Here is a 27,566-nt window from a genome sequence, read left to right on the forward strand (position 1 = left end):
GCCACAAAGGAAAAATAAAACCATCAAACCAATAATTTATTAAAAAGCTTCCACAGAGCCGCTTTAGCAAAACAGGTGAACTGGCAGAGACGTTGCTACATTCCCCTCTGGGCACAGTGAGTATGTCAGGGCAAGCGGTCATAAAAGTCTGCAAGAGAACTAAACGGAGCCTGTAATGACCTTGTTAAGAGTTTTACACTTTCCAATTCATTTACTCATTTATTTAAATTCAGTTTAGTCTCTGATGATTTCCAGAGTTTTGCTGGTTTGGTTTTAGTTTTTAAGTGTCTGAAAGTGAATGAAAATGAAAAACTGTGTACATTCATTTTTGTGTGTCTTCTAAAAACGGGTGGTATTGATTAGGGGCAAACCTTAAGAAGTTCAGAACAGGTACAAATAACACACTGAACTCACATCCCAAGTCTCAATAAACATCTGTATTAAAGGATGGCCATCTCTGGGCTACAGGCCACACTTTTAAAACCCTGGTGCTCACTTTAAATTACCCCCATATAGCAAAACTATTGAAGCTGGGCCATTGCATCTCTCGGGGGAAATACAGTTTAAGGACCAGGTGTCTTTGGATATGCAAATAACTCAGAGCTTAATGAAGGAATTAAGCGAGATTAATGAAGCGTACTCCTTACTTTATATGCCAATTTAAAACATTATTTCCCTAATTATCAGTTCAAGGAGTAAATAAGTGATTAGTAATTACCCTAAATATTAATTAAAATACCTAAAGATGGACTCAGTGTTCAAATAGGTGTTGGAGGGGAGAGAAAAAGTTGATAGATTCACTTTCATGGTGACAAGAAGACAGATGTGAGCCTTCCTGTTATCCTATGTGTTCCTATTATTCCTGTTTCATTGTCATAATGTTTGTGAAAGTTCTTTAGCAGATATTTGCGGATAACTCAGTAGCAAACATCGGATTTATTAAGTACGCTGGCACAAAACACTTCCCGGTGTCGTCACGTTGTTAAATCTGACGCTTATCTCAAACATTAGCCATGGAAGCATTTCTTAAGCTTAGACATGGATGGTACTGGGGGGGGAGAAAGTATGATAACCTAATAAAAGAAGAAGGGCAAAAAATGAAATGAAATGAATGAAAATCTGTGATATTATTGAATAAAGCACTAATTTAAGAACAGACTCCTAAACCATGGATAAAAGCAGATAGACAGTCGTGACAGCACGAACAGAAAGCTTCAGATGGAGTAAGTGAAACCTGTCCGATCGTCCATATGGAAAATTTGAAGAAAAATTTAAAACAGCCTTCGTGAAGCCTTGACTTCACATCACTCTTCTGTCCATTTGCCTCTCAAGTCACGATTCAAATTCTCTGTCTGTGCTTTCAAGGTCAGGCATTTCCATAAGAAGTACGAATATTTCCCTAATCAAAGAGACTCCAACTTGCTGCGTCTGCTGAGAAAAAACTTCCTTGCATGTTTATGGAAAAAACATCCAGGCTGGCTGGGATGGGTGTACCCACCAGCCGCCATTGTGTTCACAAATACAACAGTAGCCACAATTGAGGGTGTCCAGGCTTGAATCACAGTGTTTTAACTGCAGACAAGACGTGTTTATATAGTAGCCATATGTAAAGGGCTCCACTTTTTTACTATCAAATGTTAGACCGTGAGAAGTTTGCAGCATGGAAAGGTTACGCAAGTTATAAAGAAGGAAATGGGGTGGCTTCAACACAACTAAAATTTATATGGAGGCCTAGAAGGGACACAGGGATAATAATAATAAATAAGTATTATTATTAATTCATTGTTTGAATAAATAACCTTCAAGTCATTCAAAAGTCACATTCCAAAATTAAACAATGTGTCCTCTGCACACTAAAAACGCTGGGTTGTTACATCTAACCACACGTGGGACTGAGCCTGTTGAGCCACTGTCAGTTATATGTATATGTAGCTCAGATGCCAGTTTAGTGAGCGTAGTGCCAGCCCTCGTCACAGCTGATGTGCATCTATCCAAAGCCTTGGGTTTTAAAATCACACAATGCATCTGTATAGCTGGGCTTTAGTTTTGTGCTTGTCTAGATCAACCTTGCATGGGCTCGGTCCAGTTAAGTGACGTCATTGATTGTTGACCATGTAGATACAAATACAATAAAAATAAGAACAATAGTGTAAACAGGTAAACAAAGAAAAGAGATACAGAGTTGCCCACAACACCAGGATGAAGTATAAATGTACTCAGTCCACTTGGTAATCCCGCTTTCATTTTATAATCTACATTCTTCAGAGTAAACACGTGCTGAAAACCCAGATTTTAAAATCAGTTTTTAATACAGCCGTAAAATGAGGATGTGATGTTTAAGTTAAGTGCTTAATTTTTCTGTCTTCTGTGACAGCCAAATTCTGGAATTCACCTCAGTCAAGTTTCATTATTCTTATGGATTTTAATCACAATTCCCAAACTTGAGCAAAAGCAAAATATTTCATTGGAAGCACATAAAAAGATATTTTTGTAAAATGCAATACACTGCGGGGGGTTTTTTGGACACATCTGTTCAATACACATGTCCATTTACCTCAGACACTGAACGAAGACAGAAACACGAGGAATGGAAAACGTATGATAATTTTCGCAGCTGTGATTTGCCTTAGTCATTCTGGTATTTATTGTGGAACACAGCCACTTTTACCAGCCCTCCAAGTTGGTCTGGGTATCACAAATGTAACATGAATACAATTTGATACCACATTGAAATACCATAATAAAGACATGTCGCCCATCCAAACACAATCCAGACTGTATTTGGTCCTAATTGCAGCTACTTTTGGCGACCCACAGCTCAGGTAAGGCGCTGGTATGTGTTGTATGGCAGAGGTGTGGCCCAAATGTCAGGACCTTTGTCCCATACAATGTGGGCTTGTGGCAAAGCTGAGACTGCACCACTCAAACCTCATTAAAAGTGTTAGTGAAGACCAAATGTGGGCAAGAGAAAAGCACGGACGTGAGCCACAGCAGGCAGAATAATCCACAGCAAGCTTCAAATTTATCTGATTTCAACCAGGAAGAAGAATGTGATTGTGACGAGACAGGTGATGCCCATGTTTTCATGCCCATGGGGCTCAATTTTATTTATTTGCTTATTTTAAATCTAGGGAACACATTAAGGTATATAAAAATATAGAAGTACTGAATATATCCCAACCCCACTCAGATTCCAGAGAGATTCCACTTGAGAGCAACTGGATCCTGTTAGGGAAATTCCTCCTAATGGATCATCATGTTATGATCATTTTTGAAGTTGTAAATTGTTGAATGATACTGACTTGAGAGTTTCTAACGTGTAGCCTTCCTTCACAGGAAACAAAAGAAACTAAAAGTAATTGTTACTACCCAGAAATTTGGAAACAATTCAGACATCATTCAAACAGAACCAGCAGCTTTTTAAAATCATTTTTGTAAGTAGCCTAAAGCAGTGTTTCCGCTAAAATATGCAGTAGAGATTTTAAAGTTAACCTCTTCTTGGACATGACAAAAAGACCCTTATTTCAAAACATTCGCGATCATTGAGGAGTTTCCAGTGGGAAACTTTAACCGACAACAGAGGAAAGGTGAGCCGCCCAGGCGAAACTCTGGTTTATGCCCAATCTTTAACACTTACAAACCTCACAAACATCAAAGTACTCAAAGCAACGCTTATACGTCTATATTTTAGCTCGACTTACTCGTTTCCTCGTCAGAATAGTATTAAAAAGGTGAATCCTGCTCTCAGTCGGTGTTCGGAGCGCTCTGTCACCGCACCATGTTGTCAGCTTCTTCCTGATTGTGCAGTCTCAGGCAGCGGCTCCCCGCCCTTCTTCTCCCGCTGCCTCACCTGGTTTAGTCCACACAAACCTGCCGGACCGGTCTCTCCTCCTGTCCCGAAAATAACAACTGGAAACGACGCGTTTAGGGGGCAGGCTGCAGCTGCGGAAGTGGGCGCGGAGGTGTTCTGGTCACGTGACGGACAGGTAAAGGCGTCTAATTGAATTTCTAATTAGACCATGTGGTAGCTCAAAGGGCGATGCTACCTGCCTGGATATATGATGAAACGTGTCGGGGGGTTTTATCGCCTTTACGGGGTCTTATCGGGGTCTTTGTAGGGGGGAAAAGTGGGGCAGACCACTGGTGCTGTGCACAGTGGTGGTAAATCCAATACCGATGCCAATGTTTTTTACCTTTATCATTTGTGTGATGAATGTTTGTCAAGTTGCAAATTCTGTACACATTTTAATAACCACTAAATCACAGGGAGTTTTACTTCCCACAATAACTACACAACAAAACACAACTTTCAACTTTTAATGCAGGTGTTTTTTTTGAAAACCTGTAATGTAAACGTACCTGCCACATTTACATTTACAAAGAGGACTAATGTTGTGTTATTTAAATGTGCTGCACGCTATAAATTAAACAGACACGACAGTCAAGACAAAAATAGGTAAAAAACGACGTATCAGTCCTATCACACTGGTATCAATCTTATACCAATACCAGCATTGGCATTAATGTCCTGATCTGCTTACTTCTAAAGGCTATCCAGAACCCTAATGAGAGGTGGGGCCTTAGCAAGCCTGCAATGGCCCATATCAAAATGAGTCAGCACTACAGCATGACACACATGGCCCTTCATTTTAGAAACAGCAGCAGGTCCCTCTTCAAATGATCTGATGACAGGGAAGCTCATATAGTAGCAGCTTGAGTCTGAGTTTCCTAAATCTTGAGCCTTTTACATGTTCTCTATACCATAATACAGGGAGTGCAGAATTATTAGGCAAGTTGTATTTTTGAGGAATAATTTTATTATTGAACAACAACCATGTTCTCAATGAACCCAAAAAAACTCATTAATATCAAAGCTGAATGTTTGTGGAAGTAGTTTTTAGTTTTAGCTATTTTAGGGGGATATCTGTGTGCAGGTGTCTTACTGTGCATAATTATTAGGCAACTTAACAAAAAACAAATATATACCCATTTCAATTATTTATTTTTACCAGTGAAACCAATATAACATCTCCACATTCACAAATATACATTTCTGACATTCAAAAACAAAACAAAAACAAATCAGCGACCAATATAGCCACCTTTCTTTGCAAGGACACTCAAAAGCCTGCCATCCATGGATTCTGTCAGTGTTTTGATCTGTTCACCATCAACATTGCGTGCAGCAGCAACCACAGCCTCCCAGACACTGTTCAGAGAGGTGTACTGTTTTCCCTCCTTGTAAATCTCACATTTGATGATGGACCACAGGTTCTCAATGGGGTTCAGATCAGGTGAACAAGGAGGCCATGTCATTAGTTTTTCTTCTTTTATACCCTTTCTTGCCAGCCACGCTGTGGAGTACTTGGACGGTGTGATGGAGCATTGTCCTGCATGAAAATCATGTTTTTCTTGAAGGATGCAGACTTCTTCCTGTACCACTGCTTGAAGAAGGTGTCTTCCAGAAACTGGCAGTAGGACTGGGAGTTGAGCTTGACTCCATCCTCAACCCGAAAAGGCCCCACAAGCTCATCTTTGATGATACCAGCCCAAACCAGTACTCCACCTCCACCTTGCTGGCGTCTGAGTCGGACTGGAGCTCTCTGCCCTTTACCAATCCAGCCACGGGCCCATCCATCTGGCCCATCAAGACTCACTCTCATTTCATCAGTCCATAAAACCTTAGAAAAACCAGTCTTGAGATATTTCTTGGCCCAGTCTTGACGTTTCAGCTTGTGTGTCTTGTTCAGTGGTGGTCGTCTTTCAGCCTTTCTTACCTTGGCCATGTCTCTGAGTATTGCACACCTTGTGCTTTTGGGCACTCCAGTGATGTTGCAGCTCTGAAATATGGCCAAACTGGTGGCAAGTGGCATCTTGGCAGCTGCACGCTTGACTTTTCTCAGTTCATGGGCAGTTATTTTGGCCTTGGTTTTTCCACACGCTTCTTGCGACCCTGTTGACTATTTTGAATGAAACGCTTGATTGTTCGATGATCACGCTTCAGAAGCTTTGCAATTTTGAGACTGCTGCATCCCTCTGCAAGATATCTCACTATTTTTGACTTTTCTGAGCCTGTCAAGTCCTTCTTTTGACCCATTTTGCCAAAGGAAAGGACGTTGCCTAATAATTATGCACACCTGATATAGGGTGTTGATGTCATTAGACCACACCCCTTCTCATTACAGAGATGCACATCACCTAATATGCTTAATTGGTAGTAGGCTTTCGAGCCTATACAGCTTGGAGTAAGACAACATGCATGAAGAGGATGATGTGGACAAAATACTCATTTGCCTAATAATTCTGCACTCCCTGTACTTAAAAGACTAAAACTAACAGTGAAACTAATGAAAAATACTTTTAAAATAAACATTTTCAAACAACAATCCACAAATTCAAATCAAAATTACAATAAAAACTGATTAGAAAATACAAACCTATAAAAACTCAGTGAATGCCTTTACTGAACTTTTTCTAATTTTGTGAAACATTATGAGGCAGCACACTGACACACCCATATACATATTTCAGTATTGCTTAATCATCCAGTATCTACAAAACAATTAGACTGCTTTATAATTTTTGAGTTTGATAAGATCCAAAGATTCAAACAGGAAGTGGCATTATGGGGCGATCGTAGCTCAAGAGTTGGGCGTTTGTCTTGTGATCGGAAGGTTGCCAGTTCGAGCCCCAGCTCCAACAGTCATTGTGTCCTTGGGCAAGACACTTCACCCGTTGCCTACTGATGGTGGTCAGAGGGCCCGGTGGCGCCAGTGTCCGGCAGCCTCGCCTCTGTCAGTGCGCCCCAGGGCAGCTGTGGCTACACTGTAGCTTGCCATCACCTGTGTGATGTATGTGTGTGTGAATGGGTGGATGATTGTGTATAGTGTAAAGCGCTTTGGGGTCCTTAGGACCAAGTAAAGTGCCATACAAATACAGACCATTTACCATTACTGTGCAAGAGTCTTGAGCCCCGGTGAAAGACTTTTTGGCAAGTTAGAAAACTACAAATACCGTTCACTGTACAGTCATCCTTTAAATTAATAATAACAGAGACATTAAAAGAGAGAGGCGTGGAAGAAGTGTAATTTCTGAATCAAACTGCAAATGTTGGGTGATTTTATCAGATTTGGCTGGTGATTCTGTACATGATTTTTTTTTAACTTCAATTTACCACAAAAATTAAAGAGAAGGCTCTGATTGATCTGTAAAAATAGTTTCTCTTTCAGCACATCATAATATTTGTGTTATACTTCATTTATTTCACTCTAAAGGCATCTATTGAACATTAACTGTTACATTTGTAATGTGATTTTGGAGTTTCAGTGAGATGCACTGTATGTTTAGCTTTGATTTAAAGCCTAAGTCACTGTGTCACTCTAACTCTCAATTCTTAAAACCCAGTGCAATTCCATGGGAAAGTGTAATGGGGCAGCATTACACCAAAAGCTGTGTTTAACAATATCTTAATATGTATTTTTTCTTAATCTGAGAGTTTACATGCTGCCGATGCTTCTGGTGCCTTTTTATGTTATCAAAATACTTTGCCAGCGCTGATTTTCTCCTCCGTTGTTGCACAACAGTGACACCTAAAGAGATTCTACAGATTAGCAAGTATAAAAAATATTTAAAGATCAAATGTATGTGCTTTATTTCCCTGTCAATCATAAATCTTTTTTGATCGGTTTAATATGAGGCTAAGCTCTTCTACAAATAGTCATTATAATGATGTTTATTTTTTTATTTTTTTTGTATATATATAACACCCGACCTACTATTTACTATGAAGGCCTAAAAGTGCCTAAAAAATAGTAAAAACTGCAACATATCTAAGGTAATAATAATAATAATAATAATAATAATAATAATAATAATAATAATAATGATATTAATAGGCCTACTACTAATAATAATGTTAGCATTTATGAGTCTGTAAAGTGTGTTGTGATGAATTTTCTTTTTTCTAATTGTCTTTTCTTAATTATTTCATTTTTCATGTTCTTCATTTGTCCATTGTTTCTTTATTGTTCATGTACTTTGCCTTTTAATTTCATTAATTTTTCTTTTTCTTTTATTTTCAATTTAATTAATGTATTGTATGCATGTATGTGGATTTAATTTTATTTATTTATTGCATTAATGGCCATGTTATTTTTCATTTTGCACTGCATATATAGTTAGCTAAATTTATGGAGCAGTCCATTATTTTCTCTACAAAACTCAGTGGTGAGAAGTAAACGAAATTTGCAACATGTGAGGTTTGGATCAAAAAGCACATTTTCCTTTTTTGTCCTTTATTCATTCATTCATTCATGCTTTACGGAATTTGTAAGATTTATGAGACCAGCGTTTGATTTGATTTGGTTTGCACTCCTTTCCCCCCTAAAAATTAAGATTTTTGTTGTTCGTTCTTTAACCTGTTGAGGCCAATATAACGTACGGACACTGACTCGGCGAGGACGAAGAAGAAAGCCCTACATTTCCGGTTGTGTAGTAGCCAATCAGGAGTCACATCCTGGAGCAACGCACTGTAACTGTAGTGTGTGGCTCGGAACCGGACGGCTAGTCGGCTAACCCACCGACAGAAGGCTAAAAACAAAACACCGTATATTTGTTAGGTTGCCCTGTTTGTTCGCTCTGAACACCACCCGGGTAACCGCCTCACATCGCAGCAGCACACTGCACCATGGTAGGCGTTAAAGTGATCGGGAGCGACCCGGACTTCCAGCCGGAGCTAGCCGCCGCCGGCTCCAGGCTCGCCGTGGTGAAGTTCACAATGGCCGGGTAAGCTCAGGCCCCTCGAGACTTAATCCTTAGTTTCGGGATATGACTGAGAAACATTCAGGGATAGTCGCTTAGCCGCTTTGAGGAGGTGACATGAGCTGAATGTTTCTCTCACCGGCAGCGTTTATTGTATTGTAATTACGGCCGGCATGCTAGCGTTATGCTAGCAGTGAGCTAGGCGTTAGCTCACTAGCGCTGCTGCTTACAATGACACGGCAGTATTACAGCAACTTGGCTGCTGAGGTGTGTGAGTGAGCTGGCTGATTAAATAGAATGAGCTCTACTGTAGCATTGTCCTCATGAAAAGCAGAACTACTACCACTAGCATAACAAATGATCTGTTACGTGCGGGTTTTCAGGTCTTTGTGTGATTTTATGTACACTCTGATTGTAAGAGGCTTTGATTGATCTATAGGCCTGTTAAGCTGATGAAAAGACAGCAGATCAATAGTGATGGTAATCAGTTTAAAGTATCTAAAGTTAAAGGTTATGTCTTTCGTTTGGGACACATTAAATGATGATAATGCTGAGTTCTTGTCCTGAGGGTAAACTCACGTACCCACAACAGCAGCAAAAAGGTCTAAATGAAAAGTTTAGACCAACATTAAAACTTGTAATTCATTTATTAGTTTACATTCTACTAAAGGTTTTTATGATATTATAATAAATAAAGGAGTAAGTTAAGCTTGTATTAGCTTCACTGAGCAGTGTTATTGTGTGTGGCAGATTTTCATCACATCTTGCAGGACAAGTACTGCAACAATTGATGCACTGATCCATCGTGAGACTAGAATTGACCGCTAACCTGCTCTGTCCTTCCTCCTCAGGTGCCGGCCATGCATCAGAATAGCTCCAGCTTTCAACATGTTGAGTAACAAATACCCACAGGTCGTCTTCCTCGAAGTAGATGTTCACGTCTGTCAGGTGAGTCTGATTCACCACGTTGTTGACATCCTGTGCAGTCCTGAAACAAGAAAAATACAGTGCTGTGAAAAAGCACTGTATTTTTTCTCTACAAAATGAGTAAAAATATGAGTAAATACAGCCACCCAAACTTACATAGCCTTGTGTGAAAAAGTAATTGCCCCCTTTATTAAGTGGGATTAGCCACATTTTTTGGAAAGCTGAGTTCATTTTCATTAGCCACACCCAGGCTGAATTACTGTCAGACCTGATGAGTCAGACATGTAAATAGAACCTGTCTGGCAAAGTGAAGTAAGATAAAAGATCTCAAAAAGCAAGACATCATGCCACAAGCTAAAGAAACTCAAGAACTGCTGAGAAACAGAGTCAATGACGTCTGTCAGTCTGAAAAGGATAAAAAGCCACTTCGAAAGCTTTGTGACCCCAGTGAGAGCTGTTATCCACAAATGGAGAAAACCTGGAACAGTGCTGAACTTTCTCAGGAGTGGCCAGCACAGCAAAATTACTCCAGAACACCATCCAAAGAACTTCAGGTTGGCCTTAACTTGCCTTAGTTAAAGTCAGAGTTCTTGATTGAACAATAAGAAAGACTGGGCAAAAATGGCATCTACGGGAGATTTATAAGGACTCATTCTTTTTAACACTCTTTGCTATTCTCCATGGCCAGCTGACGGATCTACAACAACACAAGCAAGAGTAGCCCACAGAGCAGTTGTACCACATACTTTGTGTCGTGTTTTTCAACCCTGAAAGTTTAATTGGGATGTGTCCTGCACTTGTGAAGTCACGAGGGCTCAAAAAGGCTACAAAAAATTTTAAAAGGTTCCAAATTTCAGCCCAGATGAGATACATTGGTGGCCTATAAGTCAAACAATTGTCATACTGATGGTTGATTTCTATGGTTTCATGAAATTAATACAAAAAAACAAAACAAAAGGGGGAGGGTGTGGGAAGCAGACCAAATTTACTATGAATATTGATTTTCGTCTATTAATGGGAAACAAGCTCAAACTTAACTGTGACCTAACTGACAATATTACTGATCGTCCACAATCCCTGAAGTCGTCATCATCATCCTCTGCAGACTGAGTCAGAGCAGCAGAAATGTATGCTTCTGTCGGGGGTTATGAAATAATAGACATGTGTGGTGCCGGTCAATAGTGAGACCCAAACAGGCAAGTTTAGTTGCACTAAAGTTTGATTATATTCTGAATTTTAAATATATTTTTTTTCTAATTTCCTCAGGCAACGGCCGCAGCCAACAACATCTCAGCGACACCAACGTTCCTGTTCTTTAGGAACCGGGTGCGGGTCGATCAGTACCAAGGGGCAGACGCTGCAGGTCTGGAGGAGAAGATCAAACAGCACACAGAGAACGACCCTGGAAATAGCGAGGACTCCGACATTCCTAAGGGATATGTGAGTTGATAATGTTCCTGATGGCTTTCGATTGCTGGTGAGGACAGCTGGATTGTCCGCTGGCTATCAGCAGTGTTCAAATAAAGAAATAATCTGTGCATTTATTGCTAGTTGAAGACAGCAGTCACGAAGTTAGGGAAAAGGTCATTAGTCATTGTCTCCTTTAGGGATGTGCTTTTGCTTATGAATGCCAGCTCAGTACGTTCCCCTATATTTACATTTCTCCTGAGTTATTTTACAAAGTTAGAAAAGCTGTTTAAGCTGAGCCTGGTGTAAAGAATGGTTCACAGTCTCTTCCTCACAGTGAGAAATAAAGCTATTTCTCACTGTGATTATTGATCAGTACTCTACATCAGCATTTGAAAAAGTTGGACCAGTGCATCATGAGCCAACTTGACTACCAATAAAGGTGTGAGTCAATCCAGTTGTCCCATATTTCTGTATTTTTTCAGTGTAAGATATATATTCATTGTGGTATTATTTAGAAAAGCAGCATGTCGGATAGCATTGTTTTTTAAAAATGAACTTTAATTAAAATAAAATGCCATTAAAGTTCATATTTAATAGTTCTTATGTCAATTTTCATCAAACCCAATAAGACATTCTTACATTTTTTAGTACTCTTAAGGCTTTACTGAGGGTTCTCATCAGTGTTGGTGTGTTATTTGTGGTAGATGGCAGTGGGTCACGCCCCCAAGCAGACAGCATAACATTTTCACTATTTTCAGAGCTGGCAGCTCTTTCCAACAAGGAACTGAAGTCACTGCTAAACCACAAGACTATTGACAAAAATGTGTGTTTTACCTCACCTGACACAGGAGCTGTTTCGTCCACTGCTTCCTAAACAAGTTAATTATTTTGTCTTAATGTGTAACTTCTGTGTTTTAATAGTTAAGTTTGAATAAAAGATAAAGTTATAAAATACGAAGTCCACACAAAAACAGACCAACAAACTGTTATCTGTGATAAAAAGCATTGTTTTGTCAGCTTTCTTTTCTTCACAGCGGCTGAACTTTGTCACCTGTTGCCACTTATGACATTATAAGTTAAAATGTACCTTTAAAGTTTGAGTTAGTGTTCAGATGAATCACCACCACATCATGTCACCATTAATAATACTGTCTAATCTTATCTCGATAATCCACTCATATGTTTCAAAAACTAAACATCATCCAGCCATACTCTGTACTAAACCAATGTAAGCACTGATTTGACAGTAATACTCTCTGATTCAGTAAAAAATGATAGAAAAATACCATAAATAGCCCAACTCTGTGTGAAAACACGTGCAAGCTTTGCCACAGATGAATGAAAAGGTTAAACAAATGTGTATGTAAACCTGCTGCAGTACACACATAAATCCAGCTTCATAAATGTTGAGCCGTACACGAAGTTTGAACTGAATAAATGAGTTTGCCTCCTCTGCTGTGTTTCAGATGGACCTCATGCCTTTTGTGAACAAAGCCGGTTGCGAGTGCCTCAACGAGAGCGACGACTGCGGCTTCGACAACTGTTTGATCAAAGACTCGTCCTACCTGGAGTCTGACTGCGATGAACAGGTTCGATTTTTCGCTTCATGCGGGAAGTTTAAACATTACAAGTTTAAAGTTCTCACGAAATCAGTACCCCGCTCAGCCTGGATGTTATTTCCTCAAAGAAGCTGGTTTCACATTGAGAATGTCTAATAGATGAGTTGTCTCTTAAAAACATGTTTAATTTGTTTGGACCTCTTAAAATGTGACGATACATTTTCAGGGGTTTATCCTCATATGAAATATCTGGGTAATCATGATACTTTTAAAGTGGTGTTCCTGATAATTGTTTTTTCTTATTCTTTCTAATATTTGTCTCCTGAATACTCAAGAGAGAAATTTTTAGCATATGGTTTTAATGACCCTGAATTTAGATTTTTTTTCTCTTTATGTTCATGACACTTTTAAACAGGAATGTAAACTAGCTAAAACATATTGTGCGTTTAAAAAATGAAACAAAAATATACAACAAATATCTTCATTTCAGACAACATAACCAGCACGAGAGGCTTTGCTGATTATATTTATTGATTTAACAAATCCCTGAAACTCTCAGGTTTGTTCAGGAAACTGAAACAAAGCTAAAACTAACTGAAACCCTTAGTCTGCTCTCATTCTGTTTACCTCCTTAATAAATTTTGTTATATGTGGAGCATCAACCTGATGGATGTTTTCCTTTTTAAATCTTGTCCAGTTGTTGATAACGATCGCCTTCAATCAGCCTGTGAAGCTCTTCTCTATGAAACTACTGTCCTCAGACTTTGGTGAGTGTTTCTCCTGCTGACATTAATCACAGCCTCTGGAGTATCTGGAGGCGCTGATATGAACTTTGTCAGTTTCCGAGTGGTAAAAAAAAATCATCATCTTCTTTCTGTGTCTCATTTTTTCTTTATTTTTCACTCTCTGTCAGCCCAAGCCCCTAAGGTGGTGAAGGTGTTTATCAATCTCCCTCGGTCGATGGGGTTCGACGACGCAGAGCGGAGTGAAGCCACTCAGAGTCTGGAGCTGTCTGAGGAAGATTACAAAGAAGACGGTTTGATTCCTCTGCGCTACGTCAAGTTTCAGAACGTACAGAGCGTTACAGTAAGGACCCGACTACCAACAGTACCTCTGAAACATTACTGCGGTTAGATCTTAATGCATTAGAAATGTATTTTAAGAAGGTTGTTAATGAGCAGCAGAAGAGGCCGTGATGCAAACGGCAAAAATGCTCAAGTATATACAATAGAAGTAAATCCTGTAGCTGGGGGGAAAAGCTTTTAGAGGTTTATTTGTGGGATGGTCACCAAAATTGTGAGTTATAGGAAAAAGACTTCCCTCTTGGAGGAATTTGGAGAAGTAGCTTGGGAAGGGACGCCCTATGGACACATTGCACGCTGGCAGAATCAATGAACAGTTAAAGAAAAACATTTTTTGTGTGTTTTTGTTGAATTGTTAAATGCATTTTCTTGTTTTTTTTCCCCTTCAGTTGTTCATTAAGTCAAACCAAGGAGATGAGGAGACGACAAAAATCAACTACCTGACATTCATAGGCACTCCGGTGCAGGCCACTAACATGAACGATTTCAAAAGGGTGAGGAGCAGCTGCAGCAGCCTGTGCTCATTTGTGTAGAGCAGTGTTTGACACTCACCCATATTTTGTCCCCACGCAGGTCGTAGGGAAGAAAGGCGAGAGTCACTGAGCAGGAGAACGAAGGGGAGGATGAGGAGGAGGCTGAAGATGCATCCATGGACTTTCCGCCTCTCTGCCAAAGCTGTCACACACATGATGCTCACATACAAACACACAGGGCCTCCAACTGTCCTCCTCGAGCTCTGTATGAATGCTCCACCTGCGGAGTCTATAAATCATTTGTATTTTAATTCTGATGGAACCTCTGTAAATAAAACACGATCCTTTTTCAAAGGCACGTGCGTCAGTCTTGATTTCTTTTAGTAGTAGTAACACCACGAAGACATGGCTGCTGGAAGGTTATACTATTATTCACTATTATTGAGTCAGAACAAATGGTATTGGTTTACTGATGCATGACAAGCTGCAACCTGAAAAATGGAAAACAAAATGTGCTTTCAGTTTTATCACCAGTCAAACTATTCCTCTCACAGGTATCAGACATAACCTGAAAATCCACTTGCTCTTTCCTCTCGGTGGTAAAGTTTCTTGCACTCCGTGTTTCTGAGAGGTGAAATGTCAGCGCTAACTATTTGTTTGGATCAGAACAAATTCTGATGTTCAATATGTTTGAGTGTTTCTCCTGAAGGACCCGGTGATTATTCCCTGTGGACACAACTACTGTATGAACTGTATTAAAAGCTACTGAGATGAAAAGGATCAGACTGAAACCTACAGGTGTCCTCAGTGCAGACAGACAGATCGTATTAAGTATGAAGAGTTGGACAGCACCAGAGCCAGACATGATTCACACCTACTGGCTGAAGAAGCTAACTGCACATGACAGCACAAATGAACCAGTTGCTGATCATCTGCTAGAAACTGATTTCTGATGTTTCCTTGTGTTTTTATATGTAATTTTTTTACTTATTTTGGTTTGTTGCTTCAAGGCAACACTGTGTGACAAGGGTAGTCAAACACCAAGTTATTCTATAATATGTTTTATTAGTACAACAGGGATGAATAAATAAACAATGTAAACATTTCACAGAACAATAAAACACCAAAGTACATCCAACATTTGACCCTAACCCCATGCACACACACACACACACACACATGATGTGTTTCCATCACTTTTGGGGACATTACATTAACTTACATTCATTTCCTGGAGACTTATTCTACCCATCACAAGTCCCTGCCTGAACCTAACCCTGACTCAAGCCTTCACCCTAAAATGTAATGATTTACCTTGCAGTTTGTCCCCATAAAGTAAGCGAGACCTCACAATGTGAGTGTGTAAACAGATTTGTGTCCCCACAACGATAAGTAATACACGTCACACACACACAATTACTTTACCAACTGACCCCTGACTGCCTAAGTGTCCCTCAAAAAAAAAAAGTAAAGTAAAAGTAAAAAACATTGACTATGACCATATAAATGCACGGGGCAGGGATAGCTCAGTAGGTAGAGTGGTGGCCCCATGATCGGAAGGTCGGGGGTTCGACTCCACTGAACGGCTACCCTGAGGTACCCCTGAGCAAGGTACAGTCCCTACACACTGCTCCCCGGGCGCTGCATTGGTGGCTGCCCACTGCTTCACTGGGTGAATGGGTTAAATGCAGAGGAACTATTTCCCTATGGGGACTAACACATACACATTATTATATTATATATATTACATTACAAACACATCTCTACACACATATGCTAATGCATTATATTTCCTGAAAAAAAATTAGGCTAACTACACAGTGTTGCCTTGAGGCAACAAGTGAAAATTAACAGTTTTACTGTATAAATAATTTTCAAAAAGTAGAACAAACAATCAAATATACTTCTTAACGTATTAATGCACAAAGTATTTTTATATACATTTATTTCACTATAAACATGTAAAATAGTGATCTTTATCTTACCTCCTAATGGAGATAAAGTCACCCCCTTCAACTCATCATTTTATTGGAAAGAGATGTGCCTCGTAGCATTATTTGAAGAAAAAAAAGTTTGTTTATTTTGAAGGGCCAGTGTGAGGCATGGAAATGTGGTTTGTTGCCTCAGGGCGACGCTAGCAGTAGTGGGATAGTTCATGACAACACGACTCGGTGCCCACACACATGGATACTGGAATGACTGGACACTAGGGGCTCGAGCCCTTAACAGGAACTCAGTGGGAATGTGGCGAACATCACTAAAAGATGCATTTTCACAAAAACTGTATTTTCATAGCTTTTATAACCGCGTACTGCAGCTGTTATGTCACCTAGCTATGTTACACAAAGCAATGAGCTGTCATTTCCAGGACTACGCATTTGTTACGTAGCTGCTTCTGGTAACTGGCGTGAGACACTCACTTTCCCGTGGTGCTCGGTTATAAAAGGGGACTCAAATGGACCGATTATAAACCTGCAGCTTTTTCTAGAACTGCTCCCTGCCAAACATTTAGTGTGGTGAGTAAGAGCGGCTCTGTTCAGCAGAGCTACAGTGGGCTAGAGACAGACAGAGGGGTAGACTCAAACATTACCTCGATTTACCATCTATTCATTCTTTAAAAAGCTCTTAAGTTCATTTATATCTTTTAATTTATATTCAAATCATATTACAAATCTGTTCTCAACTAATGCTAATGCCAGGAATTGTTCTTTTAAACAGATTTATATTTAGAAGTTTGCAGTTGTTTACTTATTGTTTTCGCTGTTTAATGTAATTACTAATATGTGCGGAGCCCACTGTTTTGTTACTGTTTCCTCCGACGTGCTGATGGAAATACTGTTCAGGTTAGGCAGATTGTGAATGATGTGAGCAGATGCGCAACCTTGCACCATGCCTCTGAAGCGTATCAGAACAAAATCAATATACGTTATTTGTTGTATGATGGGATGTAAATATGAGGGGGGAAACTCGCTATTTTCAACCAGTTCAACGGACACTATGTGTCACACTATGTATCTAAAAATGTTGTTGAACAACTTTTAAACTTCAATTAAGTTGTGAAACATGCTCAACAGACTGCATTAAATAAGCTGTATTATGTTCACGGTCTGCCTGAAGAGGACGCCATTACACTGCAAGTTCTTATATATGTAATTATATATTATACTACGATGCAGTTACTTTAGTTTAACTTATCGATAACATTTACATGAATATATAACTCAAGGTTTACCTGTGTTGAAACGTGAGCACAACACATTTGCATTTCTTCTTCTCCTTTTCCCCTCTAAGGCTGTGGGCGTTTACGTGAGCACGTGAAGGCGTCACGTTCGGGTCCGTTTAGCTCCGTCCGCTGCTCCCTGACAGTTGAAGAGGACACACCGAGGCACGAAGCAGCGAGGAAGACAAAATGAAGGACGTCAATATTCTGCGGATTCTCGTCATAATCCTGTGTGCGGTGGTTTTTGTTGCCGTTTTAGTCTTTAACGCTTTGGCCGGAGCGGGCAAAGGTAGGTGAAATATCGCTGTTCAAGAAGTGAGTTTCACAGAGCTCGAAAAAGATTAAAAACATAACTGCAAGACTGTTAAAACTGCACACGGTGGTACATTCTCGGTGTTTTATTTCTGGTTTTAGTTTTCTGCCTTCACAAAAGCTGTGTTTTCAGAAGTTTTGTTAACTGTTTACTGCAGCTGTTATGTCACCAAAGCATGTTACACAAACCAGTGAGCCGTCATTTCCAGGACTGCGCATTTACATAGCTGGTACTGCTAACTGGCAGGAGTAACAATAACAGCTCACAAACTTCCCAGAGTTTGTTATAGTTATGAGAGGGGGCTCAAATTAACCAGTTATTAGTACGAAGTTTATATTATTTTTATCCTAATAAATAGTCTAAGTAAAGTGTAGGAATAGTGACTGTGGTATCCCTCCGCCCACTGGTTCTGCTGGACGGGAAAGATCCAACAGTGATTTATTTATTTATTTTTATATATATATTCAGGGTGTGGCCGAGAAAATGCTCCGCTGGGCTCCCACATGGATAAGACTCATTTCCTTCCTCAGTGAGCTGGCAAATAGTAACAGTGTATCCACTTTTTTCTATTTTAATCACAGTTTTTACTGTGATCAATTTGTTTTATGTAATGATAGATATTAAGTCATTATTTTAGAGATCTTTTAGGAGCAGCAGGCACTGTGATTCATGTAAAAAGTGTAAGAGCTACTCTGCAGCAGAGAAACGGTGAGCTTGAGACAAAGAGGTAGTCTAAAACGCACACGTTAAATTTAAGCCTGCCTTCTAAAATAGAAGTGCATTACATTAATGGAAACGAAAAGAAGTCCTTATAATTAGGACACATTGATGTTTATACCTACGAGAGGTGATCCTGCATAGGTCACCAGTCCGTCACAGAGAAACGATCGTCCACATTCATGTTGACACCCACAGCCTTGCCTCTTACAGTCACATCTTTGGACCGTGGGAGGAAAATGGAGCACCCAGAAGTCACAGTGTTTAGGACAGATTTAGATTTTTTTTATGGCAGGAGGTTGTTATGTGTGCACGCATCAAAAGGAGGAACACACGCTTTGTTATATGAATTGAATGCATATGTGTTTGCCAAGCCTTTTTGTGACTGATGCATAACTGAACATAATAATCAGCTGCTCCTGAAGTAAATCTCCTCCATCTTGGACTGCAGCAGGCCTCTTGTACTCCTTGTTCTGCTCTCGAGCCTCACTGTGGCAGCAGCTCTGCATCTGCTTTAAGTTAAGACTAAGACTTAGGAAGTTGTATAAACCTGAACATTGTCTCCCTGTTAACCTAAGATCTTTTCCTGTGAGGTACTTTTTAAAAAGTAGGAGAGCCGTTCTCAGAATTCTGTAATGCTTTCAAAATGACGAAGTAAGGGTCAGTTTTTTTTCTGTTGTAGCTTATTGTTTATCAGTGATTTTACTACTTAATAAAGGTCTTTATGTTTGAGTAGTTATAAAGGCTCAAAGGGAACATCTACAAACAAAATGAGGACTTTCTTTAGTTTACTTCGCATTTAAGATGTTGCTAATTTAACAAACAGTCCCAAAAAGTTGGAACGGGTAAATAAAAGTTTGGAAAAGTAAGTGGTACCAAAAAATACTGGAGGAACATTTTGCAACTAAGCATTTGATTGGAAACAAATCTGTAACATGACTGGGTTTCTCAGATGTAAAGATGGGTAGAAGACGTTCATCAGTCAGTAAGCAGTAACCCTGCTGATCTGAGACATTTCTCTTTAATCCAGCTGAAGTAGTTCTGTTTTTCTGCATTTCCCCCTGTAACATCTAGTCACATCACATCAGTTTTCTTCCATCTTTGTGTTTGCTGCTTTGTTGCCCCTGTAAACAAACCAGCTGGAACTAGAATGCAAACTCCACCAGTGCACATTTGTTTATTCTCTCTGTCTGTTTTCCAGGTCCCTTTCATACTTCTACAGGAAATGTATCAGCCCGCTATGAGACAGGCATCACTCCAGCTGGCTGGACCTTCTCCATCTGGGGTGTTATCTATACCTGGCTCACCCTGATGGTGATTTATATCACTTCATACACATGCAGAGGGTAAGCTAGCATCAAAACAGCTGGACTAAATCTAAACACACAGGATGAAACTGATATTTCTCTCTCTCTGTTAATAGATCCTGGGCTCAGTGTCTGCTGCCCTACGGCTTCCATATTTGCTGGCTCTCCAACATGGTGCTGAACATTATATGGCTCCTGCTGTGGGACGCAGAGTATGTCTTCATTTTATTTACTACTACCTGTTCTTATGCTTCTTTTAGCTGCTCCCTTTACGGGTCACCACATCGACCTCTTATCTCACCCTGTCGCCAGAGTCCCTAGATCCATATTCAATATTCTTTATCCAACATATCTATAATCCTTCTTCTATAAATGTCCTTGTCTCTCTATATTTGTCTCCAAAGTGCCTGACTGCCTATTCACTCTTCACCCTCTACATAGCTGCCTTCACTTCCTCCCTACTAAATATGCATTCCTGAATCACTAACTTTCCATCTGTTCTCTTCTCTCTCTCTTATTTTCTTCATTTATGCACTCCTCAGAGTACTTTTCCATCTTCTCACAACATTCACTGCACTCATTAGTACATTTCCATCTCTATTCTTAATCACCCTAGTCAGAGATTGAGCTGGAAAGGATGTGCAGCAGGTTACCGCTCAGAGTCTCCTGTGCTCTTGTCTTTGCTTCTCTTTCAATTTGTCTCTTGCACACACCGTATATCTGCTATAACCCGATTGATCTAGGATTTTTTTGTTAGGCAAATATCAATATTTTGTGATTTTTAAAAACCCAATGAGTCCTTACCTTAATATGATGACAATACAGGTGTGATCTTGTGTTGTCGCTGCACTAAGTCATAGATTACTCATTTCCACACTGCCTGAGTCTGCTTGGAGCAGCTAGCTGTTGTGTTTGTGGCATTCCTAACAGGGAAGTTGCAGAGTGTGGTGAACAAACTCATAACACTCATAATGTAGTTGAACTTTTGTGTCTCTTGTCTCGCCTTTACTTTTAAGATGCTCATATATGCCATTACTGATTTATTGTTGGATGGCTAATATCAGCTGATACATTTTCTGCTGTTTACAAGAGCTCCAGCCCATCCAGTATGAATATCTTATTCTACATATTTGATTTAGCACTGCATGTCTTTCCTAATGTACCTCAGCAGTTATCCATTTGTGGCTTTTGGCTCCACCCTGGCTGGGTTCTGCTTACTAGGAGTTTAATTTGTTTTTACTATTTTTCTGCAGCACAGTACAAAATTGAAAACTTCAAGACTGTTAAATTATACATGTGGTCGTATCAGAGACATAATAAGAAGGAATGGACCCTGGAGTTAAAGTTTAGTTAAAGAGAAAAAGGTTTAGCAAGAGCAGCACATGGTTTAAATTGTTCCACGAGCTTCATGAGGTCGTAAACTGGAGCTTTTTCAACATTCCTGAAGTAGTTCTCACATATGCTGAACACTTGTTTTTTCTCACTTGTGTGTCTCTCTGCACTCAAGTTCATCTGATACACTCTCATCACCCTGCTGGTGGGTTAGACCTCGCAGGTGTGTTTTGGCTCGTTGTGCTCTTGGAAAAACAAATGATGGTTCCAGACCAGGTGTGTCTGTGAAGACTGGAATAAATTCCATATGTGTTACTAGCAGAGCACGAGCACTTGTAGGACGAGCTGTTCATCCAGACTGAGTCGTGCAAATAACTGGAACTCGTTTGAGCCAGAACTGAAGTTATATCTTTGATGATGGCTCCAAAACAGTGGTTCCTCTGTATCGGACTTTGTAACACTTGGCGACCAAACAAAAATTCAGACAGGACAATTTAGGATGATCATCCTATACTGTGAATACTAAAAAAACAATAGTCAGTGCAGTGCAGCATGAAATGATGTGCTGTTCCAGCCACCATGGAGAAGAAAACATAATAAATAGTTCTCACGTTTCGTAGTTCTCATGTGGCACAGCGGTACTTGCAGTAAACATACAGTACTGACAAAAGCCTTTTGCACAGTACACATGCATCTACCCCTTCAGTTGACTCATCCACTGTTTGCTGAAGCCTCATCAGAAATGGTCTCAGTGGAAAAGTGGCTGCCAAGAAGCCATTCTTATGAAAGGAAGAGAAGGATGACATATGCCAGATTTCACAAGAACTAGACTGAACTGGTCTGATGGAGTGGTGAATCCAAATCCAAACTTGTATCCAAGTTTTTGGTTCAGCTCATTATCAATATGTATGGAGGAGGACAGGAGAGAGGTATAACAATGAGTGTGTACAGCCACCTGTAATCTCTATTATGGTTTGGGGCTCCATTTAAGCCGGTGTTGCTGGGAATCTTTTCCAAATTGATGGAATTGTGAACGTAGAAATGTGTTCACAATGTGCAGATTTTGATCCATCAAGTAATACCATCCAAAAAAATCATGTCATTGGCAACGACTTGATTTTTCATCATGGAAAGAATCTGAAATACACTCCCAGTAGATTAAAAACATACCTGAACAGGAAAAACACACAGATTGGCCTGCCTAGAGCCTGGATGTCAACATTACTGAAGCAGTGTGGAATCATCTGGACAGAGAACAGAACAAAAGGAAGAAACATCCAAAAAGATTTAAGTGTCCTTAAACATGAAGATTAAAGATGGCCAATGGCCATAACAGGCATTGCCTTTAAGGCTCATTAGAAATGTACAGACTGTATGTAAGACTGTATCACTAAGTATCACCATACTTAGTGATAAAGATTTATTATGGATGTGCAAAGAATCATACTGATAGCTGTGCCAAAGTATGCTACAGTGGGGCAAAAAAGTATTTAGTCAGCCACCGATTGTGCAAGTTCCCCCACCTAAAATGATGACAGAGGTCAGTAATTTGCACCAGAGGTACACTTCAACTGTGAGAGACAGAATGTGAAAAAAAAAATCCATGAATCCACATGGTAGGATTTGTAAAGAATTTATTCGTAAATCAGGGTGGAAAATAAGTATTTGGTCAATAACAAAAATACAACTCAATACTTTGTAACATAACCTTTGTTGGCAATAACAGAGGTCAAACGTTTACTATAGGTCTTTACCAGGTTTGCACACACAGTAGCTGGTATTTTGGCCCATTCCTCCATGCAGATCTTCTCGAGAGCAGTGATGTTTTGGGGCTGTCGCCGAGCAACACGGACTTTCAACTCCCGCCACAGATTTTCTATGGGGTTGAGGTCTGGAGACTGGCTAGGCCACTCCAGGACTTTCAAATGCTTCTTACGGAGCCACTCCTTTGTTGCCCGGGCGGTGTGTTTTGGATCATTGTCATGTTGGAAGACCCAGCCTCGTTTCATCTTCAAAGTTCTCACTGATGGAAGGAGGTTTTGGCTCAAAATCTCACGATACATGGCCCCATTCATTCTGTCCTTAACACGGATCAGTCGTCCTGTCCCCTTGGCAGAAAAACAGCCCCATAGCATGATGTTTCCACCCCCATGCTTCACAGTAGGTATGGTGTTCTTGGGATGCAACTCAGTATTCTTCTTCCTCCAAACACGACGAGTTGAGTTTATACCAAAAAGTTCTACTTTGGTTTCATCTGACCACATGACATTCTCCCAATCCTCTGCTGTATCATCCATGTGCTCTCTGGCAAACTTCAGACGGGCCTGGACATGCACTGGCTTCAGCAGCGGAACACGTCTGGCACTGCGGGATTTGATTCCCTGCCGTTGTAGTGTGTTACTGATGGTGACCTTTGTTACTTTGGTCCCAGCTCTCTGCAGGTCATTCACCAGGTCCCCCCGTGTGGTTCTGGGATCTTTGCTCACCGTTCTCATGATCATTTTGACCCCACGGGATGAGATCTTGCGTGGAGCCCCAGATCGAGGGAGATTATCAGTGGTCTTGTATGTCTTCCATTTTCTGATGATTGCTCCCACAGTTGATTTTTTCACACCAAGCTGCTTGCCTATTGTAGATTCACTCTTCCCAGTCTGGTGCAGGTCTACAATACTTTTCCTGGTGTCCTTCGAAAGCTCTTTGGTCTTGGCCATGGCGGAGTTTGGAGTCTGACTGTTTGGGCTGTGGACAGGTGTCTTTTATACAGATGATGAGTTCAAACAGGTGCCATTCATACAGGTAACGAGTGGGGGACAGAAAAGCTTCTTACAGAAGACGTTACAGGTCTGTGAGAGCCAGAGATTTTCCTTGTTTGAGGTGACCAAATACTTATTTTCCACCCTAATTTACGAATAAATTCTTTACAAATCCTACCATGTGGATTCATGGATTTTTTTTTTCACATTCTGTCTCTCACAGTTGAAGTGTACCTCTGGTGCAAATTACTGACCTCTGTCATCATTTTAAGTGGGGGAACTTGCACAATCGGTGGCTGACTAAATACTTTTTTGCCCCACTGTATATAAGTGATATGTAGGGCTGCTCAATTAATCGAATTTTAATCACGATTACGATCTGGGCTTTCAACGATCATTAAAAATGACTGAGCCGATTATTAGCCCCTCCCTCATTTATCCGCGACACCTTAAAGGCCGGTCCGTGAAAATATTGTCGGGCATAAACCGTCCGTGGCGCAAAAAAGGTTGGAGACCGCTGATTAAGAGGACCCGAGGGAAGCTCGGAAAGCTAAGCAGAAGTTATTTGGAGAGGAGAGTGACTGCGTTGGTTGAAAAGAGAGGTAAAAAAAACTTCAGTGGTGTTGAACATTATTTATAATTTTTTAAAGTCATTGTTAACCCTTTAAAGCCGGTCGGAGCGGCACCTCCGTTTTGGTAACTATTTTTAAATCCCTGTAGAACCTGATAAGCTAGCGCAATAATTTTTTTTGCATATGAAACCGAGGAGTTGTACTTACATCTTATGCCATCAGCTTGTCCTGGTCACGGTTTCCTTCCACATAAGCTTTGCAAAAATTGCATAAAAAGCGCTTGCAGAACAAAAACATAATATTCCAGAAACACGCTTTGCCGATCCGATCAGCTGTTCGTAACACTTCCCACAGTGAAACAGACGTCAGCGCGAACTTCGCATGTCCGCCATTTCCTGCCCGAAACCGGAAGTGACGTCATTTTCGCGGAAATGTAGTTTTTTACTTGTAGGCCTTAAAACCTATACTGGTCATGTTTGACTTTTCTGAATAGTTTCTGGGATGCTTAGAACTCAAATTGCACTGCTGGAAATAGTTTATTTTGATGCACCTGCTGTTTTCTTTGCAAATTTGCATCATAGGATTGTTTTTTCGTTTTTCCTGCAGTATATAAAAATTGGTGTATCTCCAAAATAAAACTATGAAGACACTCAAAATAAATTTCCTGTTGTTGTAAACTATTTTTTGCAACTTTTTTGTATTTAAAGTTTTGAGGGATAAACCTCTTAAATTTCTCCAAGTAGAAATATATGTAAAAAAAAAAAAAACGATTTTCAATTTTTTTGTAGTTTATTGCACTTTTTTGCAATTAATGTAGTTACTATGGACTTAATGCATACATATTATTAAAATATGGGCTATAACAGTTGCATAGCAACTTGAAATGCTCCCACAAATGGCACTACAACATGTAAAAAAATAATATAAGCTCTGGCGGACTTGGTTCTATAGTAGGTCTTAAAGGGTTAAATAAATATCGTCAAATAATCGAGATCTCAATTTCAGTGAAAATAATCGTGATTATCATTTTTGCCATAATCGAGCAGCCCTATGACTATGCATATCTGCAGAAAGGCAAATAAATATCCTTTGAGATCTTTGTGAATGGAAGCATTTATGTTAGTTTGTGAATAATGAGTAGTGCATGAAATAAGAATGACCAAAATGTAGTATAAATAATATGAATATGCAAATAATGAACATGCAATTATGTACTGAAAGCTCAGTTTGCCTGAAAGTCACTGTGGTAAATTATGTTCAGTTACTACAATGCGACACACCATTCAGTTAATAACAAAAGGAATTGTTGCCCCTTTGTCAGCTCTGTCTCTCTGATGTCTGACCTTGTAACTTAATAATCTGTACTTTATTAATCACATTCACTCAGTTAAGCAGTGGGCAGACACCAATCCAGTGCCTGGGGAGCAGTGTGTAGGGACAGCACCTTGCTCAGGGTAGCCGTTCAGTGGACTTGAACTCCCAACCTTCTGATCATGGGGTCACCGCTCTACCTACAGAGCTGTTTCTGCCCCCTATTTATTGCATTCATTGTTTCTTTCTGTTTCTCTGTCTTCCAGGATGATGCTGGCGTCTTTGGTCGTTTTAATCCTGATAGCGGTTTCCGGCTACAGCGCTCTGTTCTTCTGTTGCTTTGCCACAGATTACTATGGACTCTGGTTACAGACATACCATCGCAAAGACCTGACCTTTCTCAGAGTACTGGTAGGACACAGTCAGTGTGAAAATTTCTTTGATTTTTGCATATTCGTCACACTTTAGTGTTTCAGATCATCAGACAAATGTTTATATTAAAATACCCATAGCAAATATGTTTTTAAAAAAAAGAAATTAGCAAGGGGGCAAATACTTGTTAGATGAGTGTCAGCTCTGTCCCCAAAAGGCAATAGTAAGAAACTGTTTGTCTCATTTTCTTTTTTTCAGGTCCAAAATGGTTTGGCTGTCTACGCTACATGGACTTCTATCGCCTCTCTGATCAATTTCTCTGTAGTTCTCCACCTGTGGGGTGTGGATAAGAGCACGGCAGCAACTGCGTCACTGTGCATCCTGTTTGCAGAGGTGGTGGCATGGTAAGCTCTGATTGGATGAGGTTCAGGCACAGGGATGTGGGAGCTAACAAGAAATTACCTTGAAGATAATTTCTATGATCAGGGAGACAGAAGAAAGTCAAATATAGATTCACCAGTTAAATCTGATTTTTTTTTTTTTTATATAAACGAAAGCAAAGGTTTGCTTTGCCCTAAAATTCACCCTTAAGAAGCCACTTAAATTATGTGATCTCCCTCCATCTTTTGTGACTCTAAAAACCCCAAAACACTGATGGTGTAAGAACGACACACATAACTGAATAAAAGTCTGTGAGAGAATCTCCAAACAGTTTGTTTCAACAGTAAACAGAAACACTGTTTGATGATGGCAGGTTCATTCTGGAGAACTGGGTGCTGGACCGCTGGGTGCGCAACATCCTCACAATCTACCCGGTGGTGATCGTGGCTCTGGTCGGAAACGTCTACAAGCACTTCAACCCAGCTGATCCCACTCCAAACGCCATCTTTATGGGTGAGTTCAGCAATACTTATTTATCAATAATGATTATTAATGAGCCAGTATTTTTTGTTTGGTTTGGTTTGGGGTTTCTGTTCCATTTGAATATTATACGGGTGTTTCATGCATGGAAAAGCTGCTTTCTCCACTGAAATGCTGCTTATGAACTACTAGAAATGTGTAAACTTTATAAAATAGTGAATCTGTTTTTGTCACCCCTGAAACACAAATATAATAAACTTGTGTCATAAGAATCATCAGTTTATTCAGTGAACAGAGGCAGAGAGGAGTTCAGTTAATTTAATGTCCAGCCTTGGCCGACCTAACCACTAGCTGCCCTGCTTGTTTTCTCTCTGCAGTTGTGCTGTTGGTCGTGGCGTGCATCCTTTTCGTGTCCAGATTCTTCACGGTGCTCTGGAGGAACAAGTGGCGCCCCCTCCACTCCCCGGGCTCAGCACGGCTAATGGTGTCACCCCTCGACGGCAGGACGTTCAGGGTCCTTTCTTAAACGAAACTCGTGCCTCCCCAGACCCACTGAGTTACATGTTCACACCACCTCCACAGTCATGTTTGAAGGTA

General features: G+C 40.1%; 3 protein-coding genes across 3 annotated transcripts in view; 2 read left to right on the forward strand and 1 right to left on the reverse strand.

The window, feature by feature from the left end:
* Nucleotides 1-3,923, reverse strand: part of atp8b1 (ATPase phospholipid transporting 8B1) — a 36,542-nt gene extending 32,619 nt beyond the window's left edge. Inside the window, exon 1 of the mRNA XM_042220595.1 lies at nucleotides 3,702-3,923. The gene's annotated coding sequence lies outside the window, so the exon portion shown is untranslated. The remainder of the gene's footprint in view (nucleotides 1-3,701) is intronic.
* Nucleotides 3,924-8,490: 4,567 nt separating this feature from the next.
* On the forward strand, nucleotides 8,491-14,569 carry txnl1 (thioredoxin-like 1). The gene is made up of 8 exons (XM_005921658.2): nucleotides 8,491-8,784; nucleotides 9,612-9,708; nucleotides 10,954-11,127; nucleotides 12,564-12,686; nucleotides 13,354-13,423; nucleotides 13,570-13,742; nucleotides 14,128-14,232; nucleotides 14,312-14,569. The coding sequence occupies exons 1-8, from the start codon at nucleotides 8,687-8,689 to the stop codon at nucleotides 14,339-14,341; spliced, it is 870 nt and encodes a 289-aa protein (XP_005921720.1). The 5' UTR covers nucleotides 8,491-8,686; the 3' UTR covers nucleotides 14,342-14,569.
* A 2,041-nt stretch (nucleotides 14,570-16,610) lies between these two features.
* On the forward strand, nucleotides 16,611-27,566 carry LOC121814499 (the record flags this gene model as incomplete). The annotated part of the gene is given in 8 exon segments (XM_042220597.1): nucleotides 16,611-16,727; nucleotides 17,503-17,720; nucleotides 19,663-19,807; nucleotides 19,885-19,980; nucleotides 26,003-26,147; nucleotides 26,367-26,512; nucleotides 26,863-27,002; nucleotides 27,347-27,566. Coding segments are annotated over 7 exon segments (921 nt in total). The 5' UTR covers nucleotides 16,611-16,727; nucleotides 17,503-17,620.

This window comes from Haplochromis burtoni, unplaced genomic scaffold (genome assembly GCF_018398535.1).
Source record: "Haplochromis burtoni strain Fernald_Lab_line unplaced genomic scaffold, NCSU_Asbu1 Contig_51, whole genome shotgun sequence".
NCBI lineage: Eukaryota > Metazoa > Chordata > Actinopteri > Cichliformes > Cichlidae > Haplochromis > Haplochromis burtoni.